This window comes from Sitodiplosis mosellana, unplaced genomic scaffold, assembly GCF_009176505.1.
Source record: "Sitodiplosis mosellana isolate CC-2019 unplaced genomic scaffold, AAFC_SMos_1.0 Smas_scaffold_6164, whole genome shotgun sequence".
Lineage (NCBI taxonomy): Eukaryota > Metazoa > Arthropoda > Insecta > Diptera > Cecidomyiidae > Sitodiplosis > Sitodiplosis mosellana.
This window is the reverse complement of record NW_022601405.1, coordinates 323,544-342,770: the sequence shown is the minus strand read 5'-3', so window position 1 is coordinate 342,770 and position 19,227 is coordinate 323,544. Positions and strand designations below refer to the sequence as shown.

The 19,227-nt window shown below is 35.2% G+C and overlaps 4 protein-coding genes across 4 annotated transcripts; all 4 read left to right on the top strand.

The window, feature by feature from the left end:
* Window positions 1–331: 331 nt before the first annotated feature.
* Window positions 332–2,198, top strand: LOC129574509 (CARD- and ANK-domain containing inflammasome adapter protein-like; the record flags this gene model as incomplete). Its single annotated transcript, XM_055456588.1, has 7 exons — window positions 332–374; window positions 648–701; window positions 774–872; window positions 1,249–1,347; window positions 1,422–1,520; window positions 1,588–1,680; window positions 1,752–2,198. Coding segments are annotated over 6 exons (465 nt in total), but the record flags the coding sequence as incomplete, so codon positions are not given.
* Window positions 2,199–4,350: 2,152 nt separating this feature from the next.
* LOC129574502 (probable maltase) lies at window positions 4,351–8,063 on the top strand. The gene is made up of 9 exons (XM_055456581.1): window positions 4,351–5,153; window positions 5,246–5,399; window positions 5,471–5,603; window positions 5,852–5,977; window positions 6,072–6,171; window positions 6,444–6,551; window positions 6,851–7,122; window positions 7,494–7,739; window positions 7,849–8,063. Exons 1-9 carry the CDS (start codon window positions 4,560–4,562, stop codon window positions 7,916–7,918), a joined length of 1,803 nt encoding a protein of 600 aa, XP_055312556.1. The 5' UTR covers window positions 4,351–4,559; the 3' UTR covers window positions 7,919–8,063.
* Window positions 8,064–9,166: 1,103 nt separating this feature from the next.
* LOC129574525 (maltase A1-like) lies at window positions 9,167–12,366 on the top strand. Its single transcript, XM_055456608.1, has 7 exons — window positions 9,167–9,897; window positions 9,991–10,277; window positions 10,515–10,625; window positions 10,696–10,804; window positions 11,469–11,576; window positions 11,659–12,107; window positions 12,201–12,366. Exons 1-7 carry the CDS (start codon window positions 9,301–9,303, stop codon window positions 12,286–12,288), a joined length of 1,749 nt encoding a protein of 582 aa, XP_055312583.1. The 5' UTR covers window positions 9,167–9,300; the 3' UTR covers window positions 12,289–12,366.
* A 4,007-nt stretch (window positions 12,367–16,373) lies between these two features.
* Window positions 16,374–19,227, top strand: LOC129574524 (maltase A1-like; the record flags this gene model as incomplete). Its single annotated transcript, XM_055456607.1, is given in 6 exon segments — window positions 16,374–17,132; window positions 17,226–17,512; window positions 17,658–17,877; window positions 18,048–18,155; window positions 18,349–18,848; window positions 19,017–19,227. Coding segments are annotated over 6 exon segments (1,788 nt in total). The 5' UTR covers window positions 16,374–16,535.

The window sequence follows — 19,227 nt, the reverse complement described above, 5'->3', positions numbered from 1 at the left end:
TTCACAGTAAACTTTTGTTAGTTCGAAGCTAGAAAAATGCTGAGTCGAAGTTCTATCACACTGCTGCTCATTGGCTTGGCGGTATGCGAGGTGAGTCGACAATTTCAGTCATCTTTTTTCTCTTGCAAATTTTGGATCGAATTTCTTGCATTTGATTCTTTCAGTCGAAAATTTAAGATACATTTTTCTCAACTAATTTCGTTGGAAAAATCTTCCATTCCAAGAACGATGTCCATCGGAAACTTTTATTCGAACGAAAAATAGTTGAGAACAATTCCAACTTCATCCATTTTTCCCATTCCAATTGTATCACTTTGTTCTATTTCCACAGTTCTTAATCGGCGATGTGGGTGGAGCACCATCCGGAAGGGACGGTAAGATTGAAGTTTCATTTATTTATACAGTTTTCACTCTCATCACACAAAGTACCATTTGATGTATGGAGATATGAAATAAATACACACTTGCTTCAATCCAATACGGTGATGCCGTACATCAGATGTCACATACGCAACGAATGTATAATATTATTGCCTCATATACAGGATGCTATAGAATATATTCTATGCATTTCCCCATCATTTTCGACAAAAAAATGCATTTTCGTTCGATTCACTTCACTGATCTATAATTTTTTCAACCTATAGTACACGCAAGAGACGAACAAGGAAATACAGCTCTGCATTTTGCTGCTGATACTGGTAATTTTGGACATTTATGTTTTAGAAGAATGTCTTGTTCAATCCGTTTTATTAATCTTTATTATTTTTTAGGTAATTTGAAGGAAGCAAAAAAGCTCATCGCTGAAGGAGCCATTTTTGATAGTGAAAATAATATGAAATCGACACCTCTTCATATAGCTGCTTTTAAAGGTAATTTTGAATATTTCGCTATTATTATCATGATTAAAATACATTGTAATAAGCTATGAGACTGTGTGCGTGTGTTGACTGAATTTTCTTTTCGAATAACAGTAGGCACATTTTTAACTGATAATCCATATTTAAAAATTAAATATGATAAATTTATGGCGAATCTTCGGGCATACTATTCCCATTTTCAGTAGCAAATGTACTGTGGTTCGAAAAAAGAATTCAGACAAACACACAATTTCGTAGCACAATGTAATGGTTTGAAAAATTGAAAAAAGAAACGAAGGCACTGTTCGCAGAGCGTTAACCACTTCGTTGCTTGTGTAAAAATAATAGATTGATTTGATCTTATTCATCGATTTGAAATATTTTTCAGGGCACAAAGATATTGCTAAACTTCTCATCGGCAAAGGGGCCAAACTTGATAGTAAAAATAATTTGGGAAATACACCTCTTCATTATGCTGCTGAGTATGGTAATGTTGAATACGTGTTTTCCCTAAATAGGAAATTAGCTGGATATTTTTCATCAATTTAAACTAATTTTCAGGTTACAAAAGTATCGCTAAGCTTCTCATCGATAAAGGAGCCAATACTGGTATTAAAAATAATGCGAATCGTGTACCTCTTCAATATGCTGCTCAGAATGGTAGGGCCAATGACTAAATAAGAAATCGCTTTGATCTTTTCCATTGATCTGTGTTATTATTACTCAGGCAACGATGATGTCGTCAAACTTTTTGTCGGTAAAGGAAAGAAAATTAATATGGAAGAGCAATTGGAATAGATTCAATATGCTGCCAACAATGGTAATGTTGTGCATTTATTTTTACTCAATAGGAAATTGGTTTAATTTTTTTGATCGATGTGTATTTTTCAGGTGGCGAATAGCTGAATAATCGGATGATTTCTTTCAGTTCCCGTATTCAATTGTAGTGCCATATTTTAAATAAATTGCCATAAATTCAACCATGCCGATGTTGTTACTTTGTTGGAACATCGGTTTTCAGGAAAAAAACAGCTCAAAATTTTTCAATTGTTCATGGTATTGAATGGTTTTCTCCTGGATTTGTGCAACCCCAAACCCCAAACGTGCTGAATATGAAACGCGATCTGAATGAGTGATATCTCGTAGGTAACCATCGAGAGACATCACATCCAAATCGAATATTTGTTGAAGAAATCCAGCGGAAGAATGTTCTACCCGAAACCTAAGCCACAAGCGGTCCACATTAAAAATCCAATTAGTTCTTTTGACAGAATGTAAATAAATTGTTCCGAGTAAATCGTAAGAATTAATCCAAATTTCAATCTGGTTTGAACCGTGTTAGTGAATCCTGATCACTTTCAAGTGGAAACGTGCAATAAATATTCCATTTTTGAGCTGATATTTTCTTTTTCAATTTTTGTTTTGTACCAACTTTTATACTACACTTTGATCTTAGCCTTTAGGCCGAGAAGCGATGAAAATAAGAATTCGGTTCACTCTAGACTACGCGGTAAAAACAATGAAATGAACGGAGTATTCAAGGATTGAAAACAAATCGAGACTTCTACTGAAATTTTCAAAGTTCATCATTTATTTCATGTGTACGCTTATGGACTATTATAGTATTCTTATCATATTTGATACATTCAAATTCTTTTCTCATTTGCGAGTGGCTCGACATAAGTCATCAGTATAAAGATACCAATAATGTTGGTCCAAATTCTAATCTCCTCTTCTGGCATTTTTCTACGCTTTCCAAACAGGTATTTAACTTATTCTTCAACAAAACCATTGTGAAAAATAGCGATGCAAACCAGTCAATCCGATTTATATTGTACAATTGGAGGCGTGTTACCGTCATGTTATTGATGTGCAATTATTGCACTTCAAAAACGATCAAAGAGTTTGTTGTTTTCATTCTGTTGTTTACATTCAGTTTTTTATGTCGTTAATAGTGACGATAATATCTAATTTCAAACTCAAGTAGTGATTAATTGGAATGAAATTAGAGCACGAAGTTTTTTTTTGAAGGTCATGCATGATGTTACATAAAATCAAATTGGCATTTGAAGATTGGAGATACGGTCATGGAGCACGTTCTTTTTAAAGTTAACATGCATACCCCATATGTTTACATTTCGAGACGAGTGCAAAGTAATTTTTTTTATCTCTGGAAAATAGAAAAAATTCTTTTTGATAAATAAAAGGTGATCTTGCTTAAATTGTAAATTCTTTCACTTAATTAACGATTTGTGTTTTGTTGTTTCTTGAATTTGGTTACATTTTCTCAATTCACAATCAAATTTTCTTATATTTTCGTAAAGTACTGACTAACGACAACACAATGTAAACAACAAACTCTTTGATCGTTTTTGAAGTGCAATAATTGCACATCAATCACATGACGGTAACACGCCTCCAATTGTACAATATAAATCGGATTGACTGGTTTATTGCATCGCTATTTTTCACAATGGTTTTGTTGAAGAATAAGTTAAATACCTGTTTGGAAAGCGTAGAAAAATGCCAGAAGGGGAGATTAGAATTTGGACCAACATTGTTGGTATCTTTATACTTATGACTTATGTCAAGTGGCATAACTCATCCTATAAGCTCCATTCTAATACGCAATGTCAACCATTCTTATGGCTAGTTTTAATGTTATATTTTCAAAGCAGTAAACGAATACCTAGACCTGAGCATAGTTGAAGATGATTGAATTCGATCAAATACATACTAATAAATCCAAAACGATTTGTCTGCGCACAAAAATTTTCCACCTGTAAAATTGATTAAAGTGTTTCATTTTGGAATAGAAATGTTTCCATCGTATCTTTTTCTATAATTTTTGTGCAAAATTTTTAACCAGCTAAAAATATGAATTTATCAATTAATTTATTTACGTCAACGTCAGCTATTCATATGGTTCGTCATAGAAATCAAGGCCAATTTGTTCGATAAGTTGACGAGCTTACTGATTGATTTTCAAGTGGTGTAAGCACCTCAAGCTGGCTACTTATACGCACTGATATATAGATCGCTTTAGAATAAATTTATGGCCCAAGTCAAGAGATTACCTTGCAATTCGTGATTGCAAAAAATGGAACTTTTATTTCAGTTAGTCGTGTGGTTTTACTCGCTATCAGAACGGTTAATGTGACGTATTATTCACGATGTATTCACGGGATATATTTACGGTTAAGAGCTACTCTACGAACGAGCAATGCACACAAATTACTCTTGATCGGTTTATTGTCTTGATAAACTATTCATACTCAATGAAATTGCATTTAATTGATTGTTTCTTTATTAAATATTGATTATTTCGAGAGAAAAAAAAGAAGAAGAAAATGATGTGCAATTTGTCTTCAATTGAAGATGATTTTATGGAAATGGGCGACGAAAGTCTGTAGATAGTCTTATCTTTATGTGGCATATTAAAGTAGATGCATCTATCGAAGACAAAAACAATCGCTTTATGACCTTTTCCAGAAGCACTCTTGCCCACTATAAATATAGGTGTAATGTCGTTTGTTTGAATCCAGTTACCTCTAGATATCAATCGATTAGTTTCAGGAAAGACTTCTGTGACAGTCTTGAATAGAGATAATTTTTCCGCGTTAAAATTCGTTTCAAATTCAGTATTCCAAAACTTGAAAAATAATTTTTCAAACTCGATAAGTGAGTGCATCAAATAGAATGGTGAAAAAGTTGGCGATATTTATGTTGGCGATCTGTTCGATTGCTGGCAATGTGTTGGCCGAAGACGATTGGTGGGAATATGGTCATTTCTATCAAATTTATCCGCGTTCATTCCAAGACAGTGACGGCGATGGAGTCGGCGATATCAATGGAATCACCGCGCGTTTGGATTATCTCAAATCGATTGGCGTTACTGGCACATGGCTTTCTCCAATCTTCCAAAGTCCAATGAAAGATTTCGGCTATGACATCTCCGATTTTCGAGCGATTCAACCCGAATACGGAACAATGGAAGATTTTGAGCGTTTAGTTGCCCGCGCCAAAGAGCTCGACATTAAATTAGTGTTGGACTTTGTGCCCAATCATAGCTCTGATCAGCATGAATGGTTCAAAAAGGCACTGAACAAAAGCGATCCAGAACATGCAAAATATAAGGAATATTACATTTGGCACGAGGGTAAATTGCTAGAGAATGGAACCAGAGTACCACCCAGTAACTGGCTTAGTATTTTCCGTGGCAGCGCTTGGCAGTGGGTTGACGATTTGCAAGCCTATTATTTGCATCAATTCTTAGAAGAACAGCCCGATTTGGTAAGGAAATATCATTGCAGAAGTTGAAATATCAACAAGTAAACGATGTTCATGGAATAATGTTTATTTTGTTTTCACTTTTGCAACCAAAGAACTTTAGAAACCAAGAACTCGTCGACGAAATGAAAGAGGTTTTGCGATTCTGGTTAAGAAAAGGAGTCGATGGATTCAGAATCGATGCTGTACCATTCATTTTTGAATCGAAACAAAACGCTGAAGGTTATTATGATGATGAACCCAAGAGTGGTATGTAATGAAAAATAAAGTTAATTTGAACAACTGAACTAAAACGTCGTATACATTTATTTATTTTATAGGTATCTGTGAAGATGACCCAGAAGCTTCGTGCAGTCTTAAACATACGGAAACTAAAGATTTGGACGAAACTTATGACATGATCTATCAATGGCGACGTGTTGTGGACGAAAAGGAATTCTCCAATTATACTAGGTTAGTTGGAACGGGCTCTCTTTTAAAGGGAAATCATGACGTTTGGTGTTAAGGGACAAGTTATACTCATACGATGCCTATTGTGACACAATGTGATACAAAACTTGAAATTCCCTGAAGTAGATGAACTTTTGTTCGGAATTTAAGCTCTTTCGTACCTTTTTGTGTGCTTTTCTATTCTCTGTCACTGAATAATTCTTACTCGTATTCTAATTCTGCTTTTCCATTTTTTTCTCTTTCAACAAAAGACTTTTGATGACAGAGGGATATACAGATTTGCCATTAGTAATGAGATACTTTGGTAAAATCGAAAATGGATCAATTGTTGACGACCAATACGGAGCTCAAATGCCATTCAATTTCCTATTGCTAAGGTGAGATAGTGCATAATACCTTTTTATGTTTTGACCGCCAACTTGAGACAAATTTTTCAATATTCATCAATATCAAATGCTTTCTTTTTTTTAGCAACACATGGAGCGGAACTGGCACATGGGGTTACAAATTCCAAATTGATGATTGGTTCAATGCCTTGCCAAAAGGCAACAAAATTCAAGCAAACTGGGTGGTTAGTATGCTGGCTTCATTTTTTTTTCTTTTTTTTTTGAAATTCTTCAATTTTTCCTCAAATTGCTCCCTTTTTCTTTCTCTTTTCCTCTCCTCTCTTAATTTTTCTTCCAAATTTCTTCAATTTCACCAATTCCTTATAGAAAAAAATTATTTTCATTATTTTCAATTTTTTTCCTGAAAGTTTCAAATTCAATGAATTCAAAGCTTTGCCTCAATTCATATGAAACATTATTTTTTAACATAATGAACATTCTCATTGAATTTTTGCAGATGGGAAATCATGACAACGGAAGAATTGCATCAAAGTACAATCCATCACGAGTTGATTTGTTCAACATTTTGCTGAAAACGTTGCCTGGAATCGCAGTCACTTACTACGTGAGTGGATTTTTTATCATTCTTTTTTCTGTCGGATATTTTGAACAGTCTGGATATGTTTTTGACCATTCGGTGCAGTTTCGAGCTTTTACTCTTTAGTCTTGACTCAAGACTCTTGAGTTATCATGAATTTTGTTTCCGGAATACATCACGTGATCAAAAAAAGATTGGAAAAATCTATTTGAATATCTGGTTTTCGAAATTTTGCTACTAGCCAGGCTGCCACTCTCACCAAATTTCTCAATTTTCATTTTCGAATGAAAATCCGATGAATTCAAAATCCTAAATCTTTTTTCCAGGGTGAAGAAATTGGAATGACAAACGTTTTTATAACATGGGAAGAAACCGTCGATCCACAAGCATGTCGTACCGATCCGGAGCGCTACATTTATTTCACACGTGATCCCGAACGTTCCCCATTCCAGTGGGACGATACCAAAAATTCTGGCTTCAGTACAGCCAACAAAACTTGGTTGCCAGTCGCTTCGAATTATACCAAATGTAACGTTGCGTTGCAAACCAAAGCGAAACGCAGCCACTTGAATGTATTCCGTCAAATAATGGCGTTGAGGTTTGTGTTTATTGCAGTGAATACATACAGCCAACATAATATCTGTTTCTAAGCGTTATCTCCTAATTAGCTGCAGCTATTTCAAATTTGTGACTCATTTCCCAAGAAAAATTTGTAGCCTCTTTGAATTTGTGACAGATTTTCTATGGAAAGCATTGAAATACTTGCCACAAATTCAAAGAGGCTACGAATTTTTCTTGAAAAATGAGTCACAAATTCGAAATAGCTGAGGCCAATAAGGATATAACGCCTAGAAACAGATATTATGTTAGTTGTATGTATTCAATGGCTTTATTGTAATCAATTCACTACAAATAATGGTTCTCAGCCAAATTTCATCGTCCGTAAACAAATTTCATCGTTTTTTCCAGACGAAATCCAACGATGAAATACGGGGCATTGAAACTGAGCATTGTCGATGAAGAGTTATTCGTGTACCAACGAGTGATCGAAGATCAACCAGATGCCGATATTGTTGTGGTTGTCTTGAATTTGGGCCTCAACAAGAAGAACGTTAATTTGAATGACCATCTCGACAATTTGCCATCAAAATTGGAAGTAGTCACTGCTTCAGTTCATGCAACATCGAATATACTTCCTCACCCAATTCTTCCAGGGTAAGCGATTTTTTTCTGAAGAAACATTTTAAAAGGGAAACTCAACATTTATTTTCCGTCGAAATTATTTTCTTTATTTCAATTACATTATTTTCTTTTCATTTTACAGAAGAAAAGTTGATTCGAGCAAAGTCTTCGTGTCACCTGAAGCCGCTATTGTGTTCATTGGAAGGAAGTGAAGTAATTTGCTGCGATTGCATAAATGTTTTTGAAAATTCTGTTAAGATTCATTGAACACGAAGAGAAATCACGATATTAAGCGCTATGATAATAATATGCCGATGTTAAAAGATCGATGTTCAAATAAATCAAATTGAAAACATATTTTGATCGTTCTTCGATATTTCAATCGATGACAGTAAGAAATGTAGTGCCTTTTTTATGTCTTTATAATAGAATAAGAGCTCTTCTGAAGGAATCGTTCGATTTTAATAACCTTAGCTATCCACCATACAGCCGATCGCTCGCAAATTTGAAAAAAACACACATACTTTATTACTGATCCAAAAGGTGAGTCGATCGAACGACTTTATAGACATAAATGATGCTCATTATGGAATCGTTAGCTTTTCTCCGGAAGAACATTTTTTATTCTGGATGTTACCGCTCCAGGGCTTTCTTGGTTCCCGCATTTCATTTTTGTAAAGGACTTATCGACAATTGTATGCTCTCTTGCTCTCCAAAATGTCTTAGACCGAGTTCACTTGAAGAATAATTTATCATCTATCCAAGATCAATATATAATATAGTTCAACTAGAAATGGCATGTTGTACTCAAGCCACAAACGGTTGAAAAAAAAACTGCTCGAAACATTCGATGATTCAAGGAGTTGGTTTGGAGATGTCAATGGCTGTCTTCATGTTGTTCCGGCAATTGATTTATGATCTTTCTAATCAGAAGGTAATAAATTACTATGGGCAATGCCCCCAGTGTTTTACAAACAGCAATTTTATTTTGATCCAATGACAAAATGGTTTGTCACTATGTGAATGCGACGAATAATTGTTTATGGTTCTAAAAACAAACATGTAAAAATCAAAATTGAGCCTTTTAAATTTGCTTCATCGGCGACCAGGAAATGTGTTGCCCTTTGTGATGTTATCAATTTGCTGCAGAACTGTGCTATTATTAATCCTTCTATTTTTTCATGTTCTCAAGGTACAACGTATTGAACACAGTTCAATGAACAGGTAAACAATCGACTCGAAAAAAGTTTTTTTTCTTTTTGTAATCAAGATGTTGTCATTGCATTTACTAATTGAATGCAATAAATCGCATGACACGACGTTTAATAATAACGATAAAAGTATTATCTTCAAGGTTGACCCATCTATCAAATCGATTAATAATTGCCGCTTTGTTTCAATTGCTGCATTTTTTCAACTGCAGTATTCAATATAAATACCAGAACCATGTTTTTCTCATCAATGCAGTCACAAGCGAGGCTTTGGTGTGAAAATAACATAGCATTAGTTGAAAAGTTAAAACGGTTTTTAAATTACACAGTTAGTTCTAATGAAAAAAAATTTTTTTTTTCGTAAAACATCAAAATTCATCTAAATGAAACTTCTATTCACATTCATCGTGTTGGCGATATGTTCAGTTTCGGGTCGTATTCTAAAAATGGTTGATGATTGGTGGGAGTATGGCCATTTCTATCAGATTTATCCACGTTCGTTTAAGGATGGCAATGGTGATGGTACTGGTGATTTGAAGGGAATCATCGAAAATCTTTCATACCTAAAAACTATTGACGTGACTGGAGTGTGGTTGTCGCCAATTTTTAAATCACCAATGAAAGATACCGGCTATGACATTTCCGATTTTCGTAATATTGACCCAATATTCGGCACACTTGACGACTTTGAACATCTAATGGCTCGTTCAAGGGAATTGGACATCAAGATTATTTTGGATTTCGTACCAAATCACAGCTCTGATCAACATGAATGGTTTAAGAAGTCATGCAATCCAAACGATCCAGATTTTGAAAAATACAAGGATTTCTATGTGTGGAATAATGGAAAGCTGCTGCCAGATGGCACAAGATCACCACCAAGCAATTGGCTCAGCGTATTTACCGGAAGTGCCTGGACATGGGTTGAATCAAGACAACAGTATTACTATCATCAGTTCTTGCCAGCACAACCAGATTTGGTAAGAGAATAGCAACAATTTTAAATAATAATGAGATCGACTCACTGAGTGAGATGGTAATTAATAATTTGTTTCTACTTTTTCCAACCGCAGAACTTCCGAAACCCAGCCGTTCACGAAGAAATGAAAGAAATTTTGCGTTATTGGCTGAGAAAAGGAGTCAGCGGCTTTCGCATTGATGCCGTACCACATTTGTATGAATCAGAGGAAAATGCCGATGGCGTTTATGATGATGAACCGTTGAGTGGCGCTGACCGCTGTGAACCCGATGAATATTGCTATCTCAATCACATTCACACCCATGACTTGAACGAAACATTTGATCTGGTGTATGAATGGAGACGAGTTCTGGACGAAGATGAATTTTCCAATCAAACACGGTAAGTACTACTTACCTACTTATTTACAAAGTAGTGACAATGACGCAATTCTTGTCAATTGATGGTATACAATTAGTTTAATAAAGAGCTAGGGCGATTTTTGTTTCTTCCAAGAGTTTTATTTACGATACTGCATTTGTCTTTGTTGATAAACGATAATGATTTTACATAAAATTTGTATCAAATGGAAAAATTTCTTTAATCCGAATCAAAAAAAATTCATAAAAATGTTTCTAGAATCTTGATGGCCGAAGCATACTCACCATTGGAGCTTGCTTTGAGATATTATGGGCGAGTCGAAAACGGAGAAATCGTTGAATATGGAGCTCAAATGCCATTCAATTTCGAGTAAGTTATTTATTAGTTGGATCTTTCAGCTATTTTTCAAGTTTTCTTAATGATTTTTATTGCCCTTTAGGTTGATGTCAAACACGTGGATGGAAACCGGAAGCTATGGATACATAAAATATATTGAAACTTGGCTTTTGAATCTACCAAAAGGAAATGGAATTCATGCCAATTGGGTGGTAAGTGCGTTTTTCAGTTCTAGGGCCAATTTCAATCATTTTTTTCATCAGCAACATGATTTCAATCGAACATGGGCACATGAAGGTGTTTGTATATTTTTGCTCCTGCAGCAAAAATTCTCTCCCTCTATGTTTTTCTTTCTGACCAGAGAAAAGTGGTCAAACTCCTCAATTTTCCTGACCCAAATAAATTCACTATCTCTACACATGTCGAACTATATTCATATTCCCCGAAAGTAATGCTGCGCCTAAAAATAGTTGCACCAATATTTCGGTGCTTATCTATATATACCGACTGCTTTAAAAGAGTAAACCTAAATTTCTTTCGCTCTCCTAGTCATTCGTACATATGCACAAACTGAACACAAGCGCGCGGTCGCTGTATTGCCTACAAGTTTGTCCGTGCCTTTACTCATTTGTGGGTGCGGTTTGTGAACCGCAGTTTTCGGCTTATTCCTGTGGGTAGTATGTGTATGTTTACGAACGAGTGGAAGAGGGAAAGAAATTTGATTACTTTTTTGTATACTGGGTATAAAGCTAACCGTCAAAATAATCGAATACGACTTTTTTAGGTGCAGAACTACTTTACGGCATAAAATAACTCATTTTCAATCCATCACCCTCATATCCGTAATGAAAATATTCATCAAATATCATATTCTAGCTTGGAAACCACGACGGTAGTCGACTTGCAACGAGATATAAGCCTTCACGAACTGATCTGTTCAACATTTTGCTGAAGACATTGCCTGGTATTACGGTCACATACTATGTAAGTGTAATGTGAACAACGTTCACTGAACATTTTTCTTCACTCTAAGATTTTTCTAACGAAAATCCGTTTCGGCCAAAAGGGTGAAGAGATCGGAATGACGGATGTGCTCATTCCGTCGGGTGACAAGCGTGAGGTGGCCCGTACGCCAATGCAATGGGACAGCAGTCAAAATGCTGGCTTCAGTTCGGCTTCACTAACTTGGCTTCCAGTTGCCGACAATTTCACCGAGTGTAACGTTGAGTTGCAGAGGAACTTGGATCGTAGCTTTTTGAAAAATGTTATTGAATTGGGAAAACTCAGAAGGACGAAAACTTTGAAGTATGGCGGGCTACAGCTTGCAGCTGTCGATGAAGATGTACTCGTGTACAAAAGACAAATTGCAGGTGACGCTACCGCTGATGTGATCGCTGTTGTATTGAACTTGGGAACAATTGATAAATATTTTGATTTGACATATTATCTTAGTGCATTGCCTGAGAAAATGACAGTGTCCGTTGTTTCAATCCACTCTACAACTATCAATCCTGGGTAACATTTTAAACCAAATTCAAATGTTGCATCAATTTTTTTTTTCAATTTCATGCACAAAAAAAACTGTTCAACGTTTTCATTTTCTTACAGCGATTCTGTGGAAACCAACAACCTCAAAGTACCATCGGAAGTCGGCATTGTTCTCGTTGGACAAAACAATTCAAGATATTTTATGTAAAACTTTCAAATGGCAGAATCTTAATTTTTATATTCGAATATAAGCAAATAAAGAAATTCAATAAGTTTCTAAGGAAAATCTTTTTTTTTATATTAAAGAGTGCTCTGGCTTTTCTTCATTGTATGATCGACTCTATCCCATTTTCACTTCGATTGAATTTCATATGAGTGGTTGACATTCACTGACTAATAATCACTGATTATTAATCATTCAAATTGTGTTGTTGATAATAATAAGAAAATGGGAACACAGAAGTAGTGTTTGAACTAAAGCGCAACATGAAATTTGTTTCTTAAGAACATAACATGAATCGTCGCTTCAATAGAAACCCACCATGATGAAATGGAAAAGATAAAAGATAACGAAATTTGGGTAGTTTGGAGCGAAAATGTAATAAATAAAATGTAATAATAAAATTTTTCCACGCAACTTTTCTGTATTACATTTTCGCTTCAAACTACTCATTTTATCTTCAACATGATTATAGAAATGGTCAAGTCTTAAATCTTTGCTGAACACACTAACTCATTTCTCTTATCATTTTTACGAAAAACACAACATTCCCACATTCAAAATTTACATTTCATTATGAGTGAATTTCTATTGAAGCGATGATTCATGTTGCGTTTTTAGGAAATACATTTCATGTTGTGCTTCATTTCAGACACTTCTCTATTGTCATTTTTTATTGGATTTTAAGTGGAAAACAGATGACTAATAAGCGACTTTAGTTAACTGAGCAGAATTTTTGTATGAAAAATTTTCGCTTAATTTGGGGCGTTTAACTGTAGTCAACTTTTGATTGCAATTAACAATGATCATAGTTTTTGTACTGGATAATCACTTTTAGCCATTCGACTATGTCACAAAATAATCGATTAATTGTACAGTCGAAACATTTCCATTAACAGTGCGGTCACATACTACGCAAGTCAACAGAAGTGACTGCTTCAACTCATGCAATAAGAACTCTCTTGCCGATTGCTCTATTGAGCGATTTTTTCTAAGACAAAGTCTTTTTTTCAGAATTGCATGATTAATCCAACAAAAAGATCGACACACCACCTCAAGCCACTACTTTATTCATTGAAAGAGTATCAGAGTCGCATTATCCAATAAATTTTCCCGGCACTAAGACAGTAAATTGGTGAAAAGAATTCAAATGAAAACGCAAATGTGTGGATGTGGAAGCGAATTTCAAAGCACTGAGAAATGAAAATGAATAAAAAGTGCCATGGCAGATTGATCCACTCACAATCCAAATGAATCGAAAACTAAACGAGTCAAATTAGAAAAACATAAACATCGTCTAAAACATTGATCGTTTTAAAAAAAATTTCAAAAAATGTGTGGAATGATTCTTTGTTTTTTTTTTGGACTTCTTTTTTTTGAAACTAATCGCAGATAGCAAAATTTCATTGTTCAATATTATCTGCCATTTTGCAAAGTGTTAGTAATTCGTTTCGAGTTATTTTGTACCAAGGTGACTTGAATTTGACCCAACGAATAAAATTGTGCGTCACAAATTGTGTAATGGGCCAACAAAAAAAATTTCGCGATAGAGAAAGGAGTCATAAAAAGTTTTTATTCGCGGGAAAGTAAACTGTTTGCACATCACACACAAGCAGTCAAATTGTTCTGAAATAAAAAGAATTACATTGGTAATCCCGAACTTTTCCGTAGCGTTGGCCTGCGTTGTCCGTATGAACTTTTGGTTATTTTTTGTGAATTTTCTTGAGATGAAGGCAGTGAAAATATAATAATGAAAATAAAGTGAAAAATCGGTGACTTTAACTAAAACTTCAACAATTTTGTATGAGAGGTACCCGTAAACCGATTCTTATTGGCTTTAAACTTTCTGTGGTTACATTTTTCGTAGAAAAACTATGATTCTGAAAGTTTCATGTTGATCGCATTTGCAGAAGTTTGGTTTTTGGCCCTCAATTTTTTCCAAGAAAATTTCGACAAAAATTGAGGACTAAAAATCAAACTTCTGCAAATGCGATCAACATGAAACTTTCAGAATCTTATTTTTTCTCCAAAAAATGAAACTTCAGAAAGTTTGAAGCCAATCAGAATCGATTGACGGGTACCTCCCATACAAAATTGTCCAAAAATCGGTAATTTTAGTCAAAATTTCAAAAAATTTGTATGGGAGGTACCCGTAAATCGATTCCGATTGGTTTCAAACTTTCAGAATCTTATTTTTCTCCCAAAAAATGAATTCTCAGAAAGTTTGAAGCCAATCGGAGTCGATTTACAGGTACCTCCCATACAAAAGTGTCAATTTTTTGAGGTTTTTCTTAGGGCAAGTACCCCGAAATCAAATCGAAAATGGCTCATCTTCGAACTTAAACTAAGTTTTTTGAATACAAAACTTTTGGCATTTCCAGATTTTGATTATCTCAATTATTTTTTGAGTTATCGTGTTAACACGTACTGCGATAAAAGCCTATATAAACAATGTTATTATATTTGACAATATTCGACTCGATGTCAATGACGATGTGGCAGCGCCACCTATAGAGATTCCTTATTGAAATAAGTGGAACTATTGAGTGCGTACACCATATCGCACGTAAATTTTCAACATGGCAGCGCCCATAGAATTGAAAAGTTAACCGATTTCGTAGTCACAAATTATCGCTGTACGTGTTAACAAACACCAACGACGACAACGACGACAACGACAACGACGGCACACGAACGGAAAAGTATCTCAAAAAGTGGTTTTCTACGCGTTTCATGAGTTTTTATGATGATCTAAGCTAATTTTGCGAGAAAAAAAATTCGGGACCAATTCCTATACTTTCCCTTGACACGTTGTGTACGGAAAAGTAAAAGTGGGCAACGGTATTTTATATTGTTCATTATCTTCAAAATTGAGAGCACAAAGCTCTCAGTGTAAGACTCTTACCTGAAATAGCACATCACTTGAAAGGAAAATTTGAGGAATTCGTCTGCGTTGCAATTTTGATTGTCTAAATTTTTAGACAATTTTTTTTTATTTTAATCAAAATACCGGGAATTTTATCGCGCGATTTTGTCTGTAATAATGAATGGATGGCATTTTTTTTTTCAGATGGAATACTTCAAATCGTATGGCAATGAGTTGCAACTTGTGGTGGTAAACACGTGTGTCAGTTTTATATCAATTGATTTTTTGTTGATTAAAATACCCAATTATTGATTCAAACATTGTTGTTGCACGAAACAATTGTTTCGCTAGCTCGATAGGGTTTTGGTTTTAATCTACAAAAATCAGTTCATAAAATTGTGTCAATTTGCGGCTGAAAAAGCCAATCATTTTCTGGCGTATATCGCTGCACGCGTGCCCACTATTGATCAATGAGGAAGTGATTGTCCCCCTTTATTTACCTCTTGTTGTCCGTAAATTTACTAACAATGCAAACTAATCGTTAGTTGTACATCATTCAATAACTATGAATGAACGAAAAAAAGAATAATTATTCTTCGGTTTTTATTTTGATTATAATCAAAATCGAACGCCATTGTTTGATTTATTATGCCCAACATATTTGTCTAACAGTGATTAAGCTGACGACAAAGTTTATACACCTGGTAAATACAATTAATTGCATCAATCAAAACAATTGAATAGAAAAAAAATCATCTCTTTGTTTGAAAACAATCGAAAAATGATTCACTGCCAATGACAAATTCCATTGAAAAATATTCCGAATTCGGAAGAAAAAAAACTGAAGTGGAAACTATTTGCGTCATCAAATAGTACACATGAGGTATTTCTTTTCTTCAATGTTATCAGTTCGATAGCGGAAATAATTTATTGACTCCTTTAATTTCGTTTTATTCATCAAACCTGTTATTACAAGTTCATTATCAAACAAACAATTTAGACACAGCTGATGTGCGAGAAAGTACTTTTTTTTTGTAATTAAGTTATTTTCATTGCCACGCTTAACAGCACAATAAACGGCATTCTTTGCTTGCAAATTACAGTCTTATCTGAAGTGCCTTGACAATCGATGAAATCGATTTATAATTGCCGTTTCCATCAAGTGGCGCATTTGATATAAATACATCTGGTCTTCTTCGATTAGTTCAGTCACCGTTGAAGCTCAGTCCAGAGCATTGGCTAAGAGAAACTACTTTTTTTCGAAAAGATTTTGAAAAACAGAAAATTAGTTAAAAGGTTCGAAAAAGCTTCGTTCTTAAGTCACAGTTTTTATAATAGAAATTCGTTAGAAACTTAAAATTCCCTCGAAATGAGACTTCTACTCTCCTTTGTCGCGTTGGCGATATGCTGTGTATCTGGTCGTGTCCTAGATACTGGTGACGATTGGTGGGAGTATGGTCATTTCTATCAGATTTACCCACGTTCGTTCAAAGATGGCAATGGCGATGGTGTTGGTGATTTGAAAGGAATCATCGATAATTTGGCATACTTAAAAACCATCAACGTTACTGGCGTGTGGTTGTCGCCAATCTTCAAAAGTCCAATGAAAGATTTTGGTTATGACATTTCCGATTTCCGTGACATTGATCCAATTTTCGGTACGATTGAAGACTTCGAACGCTTAACGGCCCGTGCAAAGGAATTGAACCTCAAGATCATTCTGGACTTTGTGCCGAATCACAGTTCCGATTTGCACGAATGGTTCAAGGCTTCGGCTGATCCAAAGCATGTCGATCATGAAAAGTACAAAGACTTTTACATTTGGAACAGTGGAAAAGTACTCGAAAATGGAACACGAGTACCACCAAGCAATTGGCTCAGCATTTTCCGTGGCAGCGCATGGCAATGGCATGAAACCAGACAACAATATTATTTGCATCAATTCCTTGAAGAACAACCTGATTTGGTAAGAAATCAACAGTGACTATTGAAACATGTACAAATGGTGCAGGTGTTCAGTCGAATAATTTGTTTTCATTTACATTTTTACAAACCAAAGAATTACCGTAATCCAGACGTTGTTAACGAAATGAAAGATGTTTTACGATTTTGGCTGCGAAAAGGTGTCAGTGGCTTCCGATGCGATACCGTTCCAAATCTCTTTGAAGTCGATGAAAATGAAGATGGACTCTATGACGATGAAGAGAAAAGCAGTGAGTGCCAAGACGACCCACAGGCTTCCTGTTCACTGAATCACACAAAAACACAAGATCTAGACGAAACTTATGACATGATCTATCAATGGCGCGAAGTTATGGATGAAGAAGAATTCTCTAGCGATACGAGGTAAGCTTAAGAAAAGACTTTGGGAGATTTTTTTTTTTCGAATAGAACGTTGATTTTCCAGGAAGCTTTTGGAACAGAAAAAAATTTAAATTACACTAGACCAAATGTCCATAAATTTCATCAATTTTCATATCTTTTTCCACAGAATTTTGATGACTGAAGCTTATACATCACTGAAAAACAATCTGAGATACTATGGCAAAGTGGAGAATGGTAAAATTGTTCGCTATGGATCACAAATTCCATTCAACTTCGATATGATTACGAGAACCAACAAATACACTAAAGCTCCTGAATTCAAAGAACACATTGTCGATTGGATCGAAGGTATGCCACCAGGCAAAGGCATCCACGCTAACTGGGTGGTAAGTGGACACTCCTTTCAGTACTAAAAATTTTCGTTGAAAAAAAATGTTTCTTTGTTCAGGAATTGATTGAGAATATTCAAAATATTGAATGAGACATGGTTTCAATGACAATTCATGAGTAGTTAAGGCACTTCAACTGAAATTCGCACTCCATTTATTATTTTCAGATTGGAAATCATGACCAAAAGCGAGTGGGTTCGAGATACAGTCCAACACGAATTGACTTGTTGAATATTTTGCTGAAAACATTGCCTGGAATCACCGTGACCTTCTATGTGAGTTAAAGCTTAAAACATTGATTTTTGGTTTTCATTCGTTCAAAATTCGTTATTTTGTTGATGAAAATCAAAAATCAACAAATTCAAATGTGAATGACGTGTCTTTGTGATGTTTTCCCTTTAAATTTGTTTGAAATTGACGATTTTTTAAAAGTTTTGTTCGATTTTTTTGCACTTTTTTCCAATCTAGGGTGAGGAAATCGGTATGACTGACGTGATGATTTCATGGGAAGACACTCAAGATCCACAGGCTTGTCGTACAAACCCGGAAATTTATCATGATCATTCACGTGATCCTGCACGTACCCCATTCCAATGGGACGATAGCAAGAATGCTGGTTTCAGTACAGCCGACAAAACTTGGTTGCCAATGGCAGATAACTACACCGATTGTAACATTAAATTTCAAGAATCACAAGAAATCAGCCATTTGAAAGTGTTCCGTGGATTAACGGCACTTCGTCAAGGTCAAACGCTCAAATATGGTGAGCTCGAAATTAATGCCGTCGATGAAGATGTACTCGCGTACAAAAGAGCAATCAAAAGCAATCCCACCGCCGACATTATTGTTGTTGTGTTGAATTTGGGAGACAAGAAGAAAACCGTTGACTTGAACGCCAACCTCAGTGGAGTGCCTCAAAAATTGAAGGTCGCTGTTGCTTCAATCCATTCCGACAGTCCGGTCGCTGGGTAAGATACTTCAGATATTTTTAAACATTTCATGTCATTCCAAGTCAAGTGTAAAATACAATTTACACCATAAAATTCACGCCATTTCCTTATTCTTCTTCCATTGTTTCATGTCTCCTACCGAAAATTGACCAAATTTAATTGAAATGATTGCTCTTATTTTCACAGAGACACTGTTGACGCCGGAAGTGTTGCAGTTGGAGGCGATGTGGGACTTGTTCTCGTTGGACGAAACCAGTTTTAAGGCCTTTAATCGATAATGCTTTTCCAAAATGTGATCTTGTCAACAGAAACATTCAATTGTTTTAAAATATTTATTGCTAGAAATTTTGATAAAGGCTCTCGAAAATTTGTGCCTAGAACGTCAAAGCAATTGACA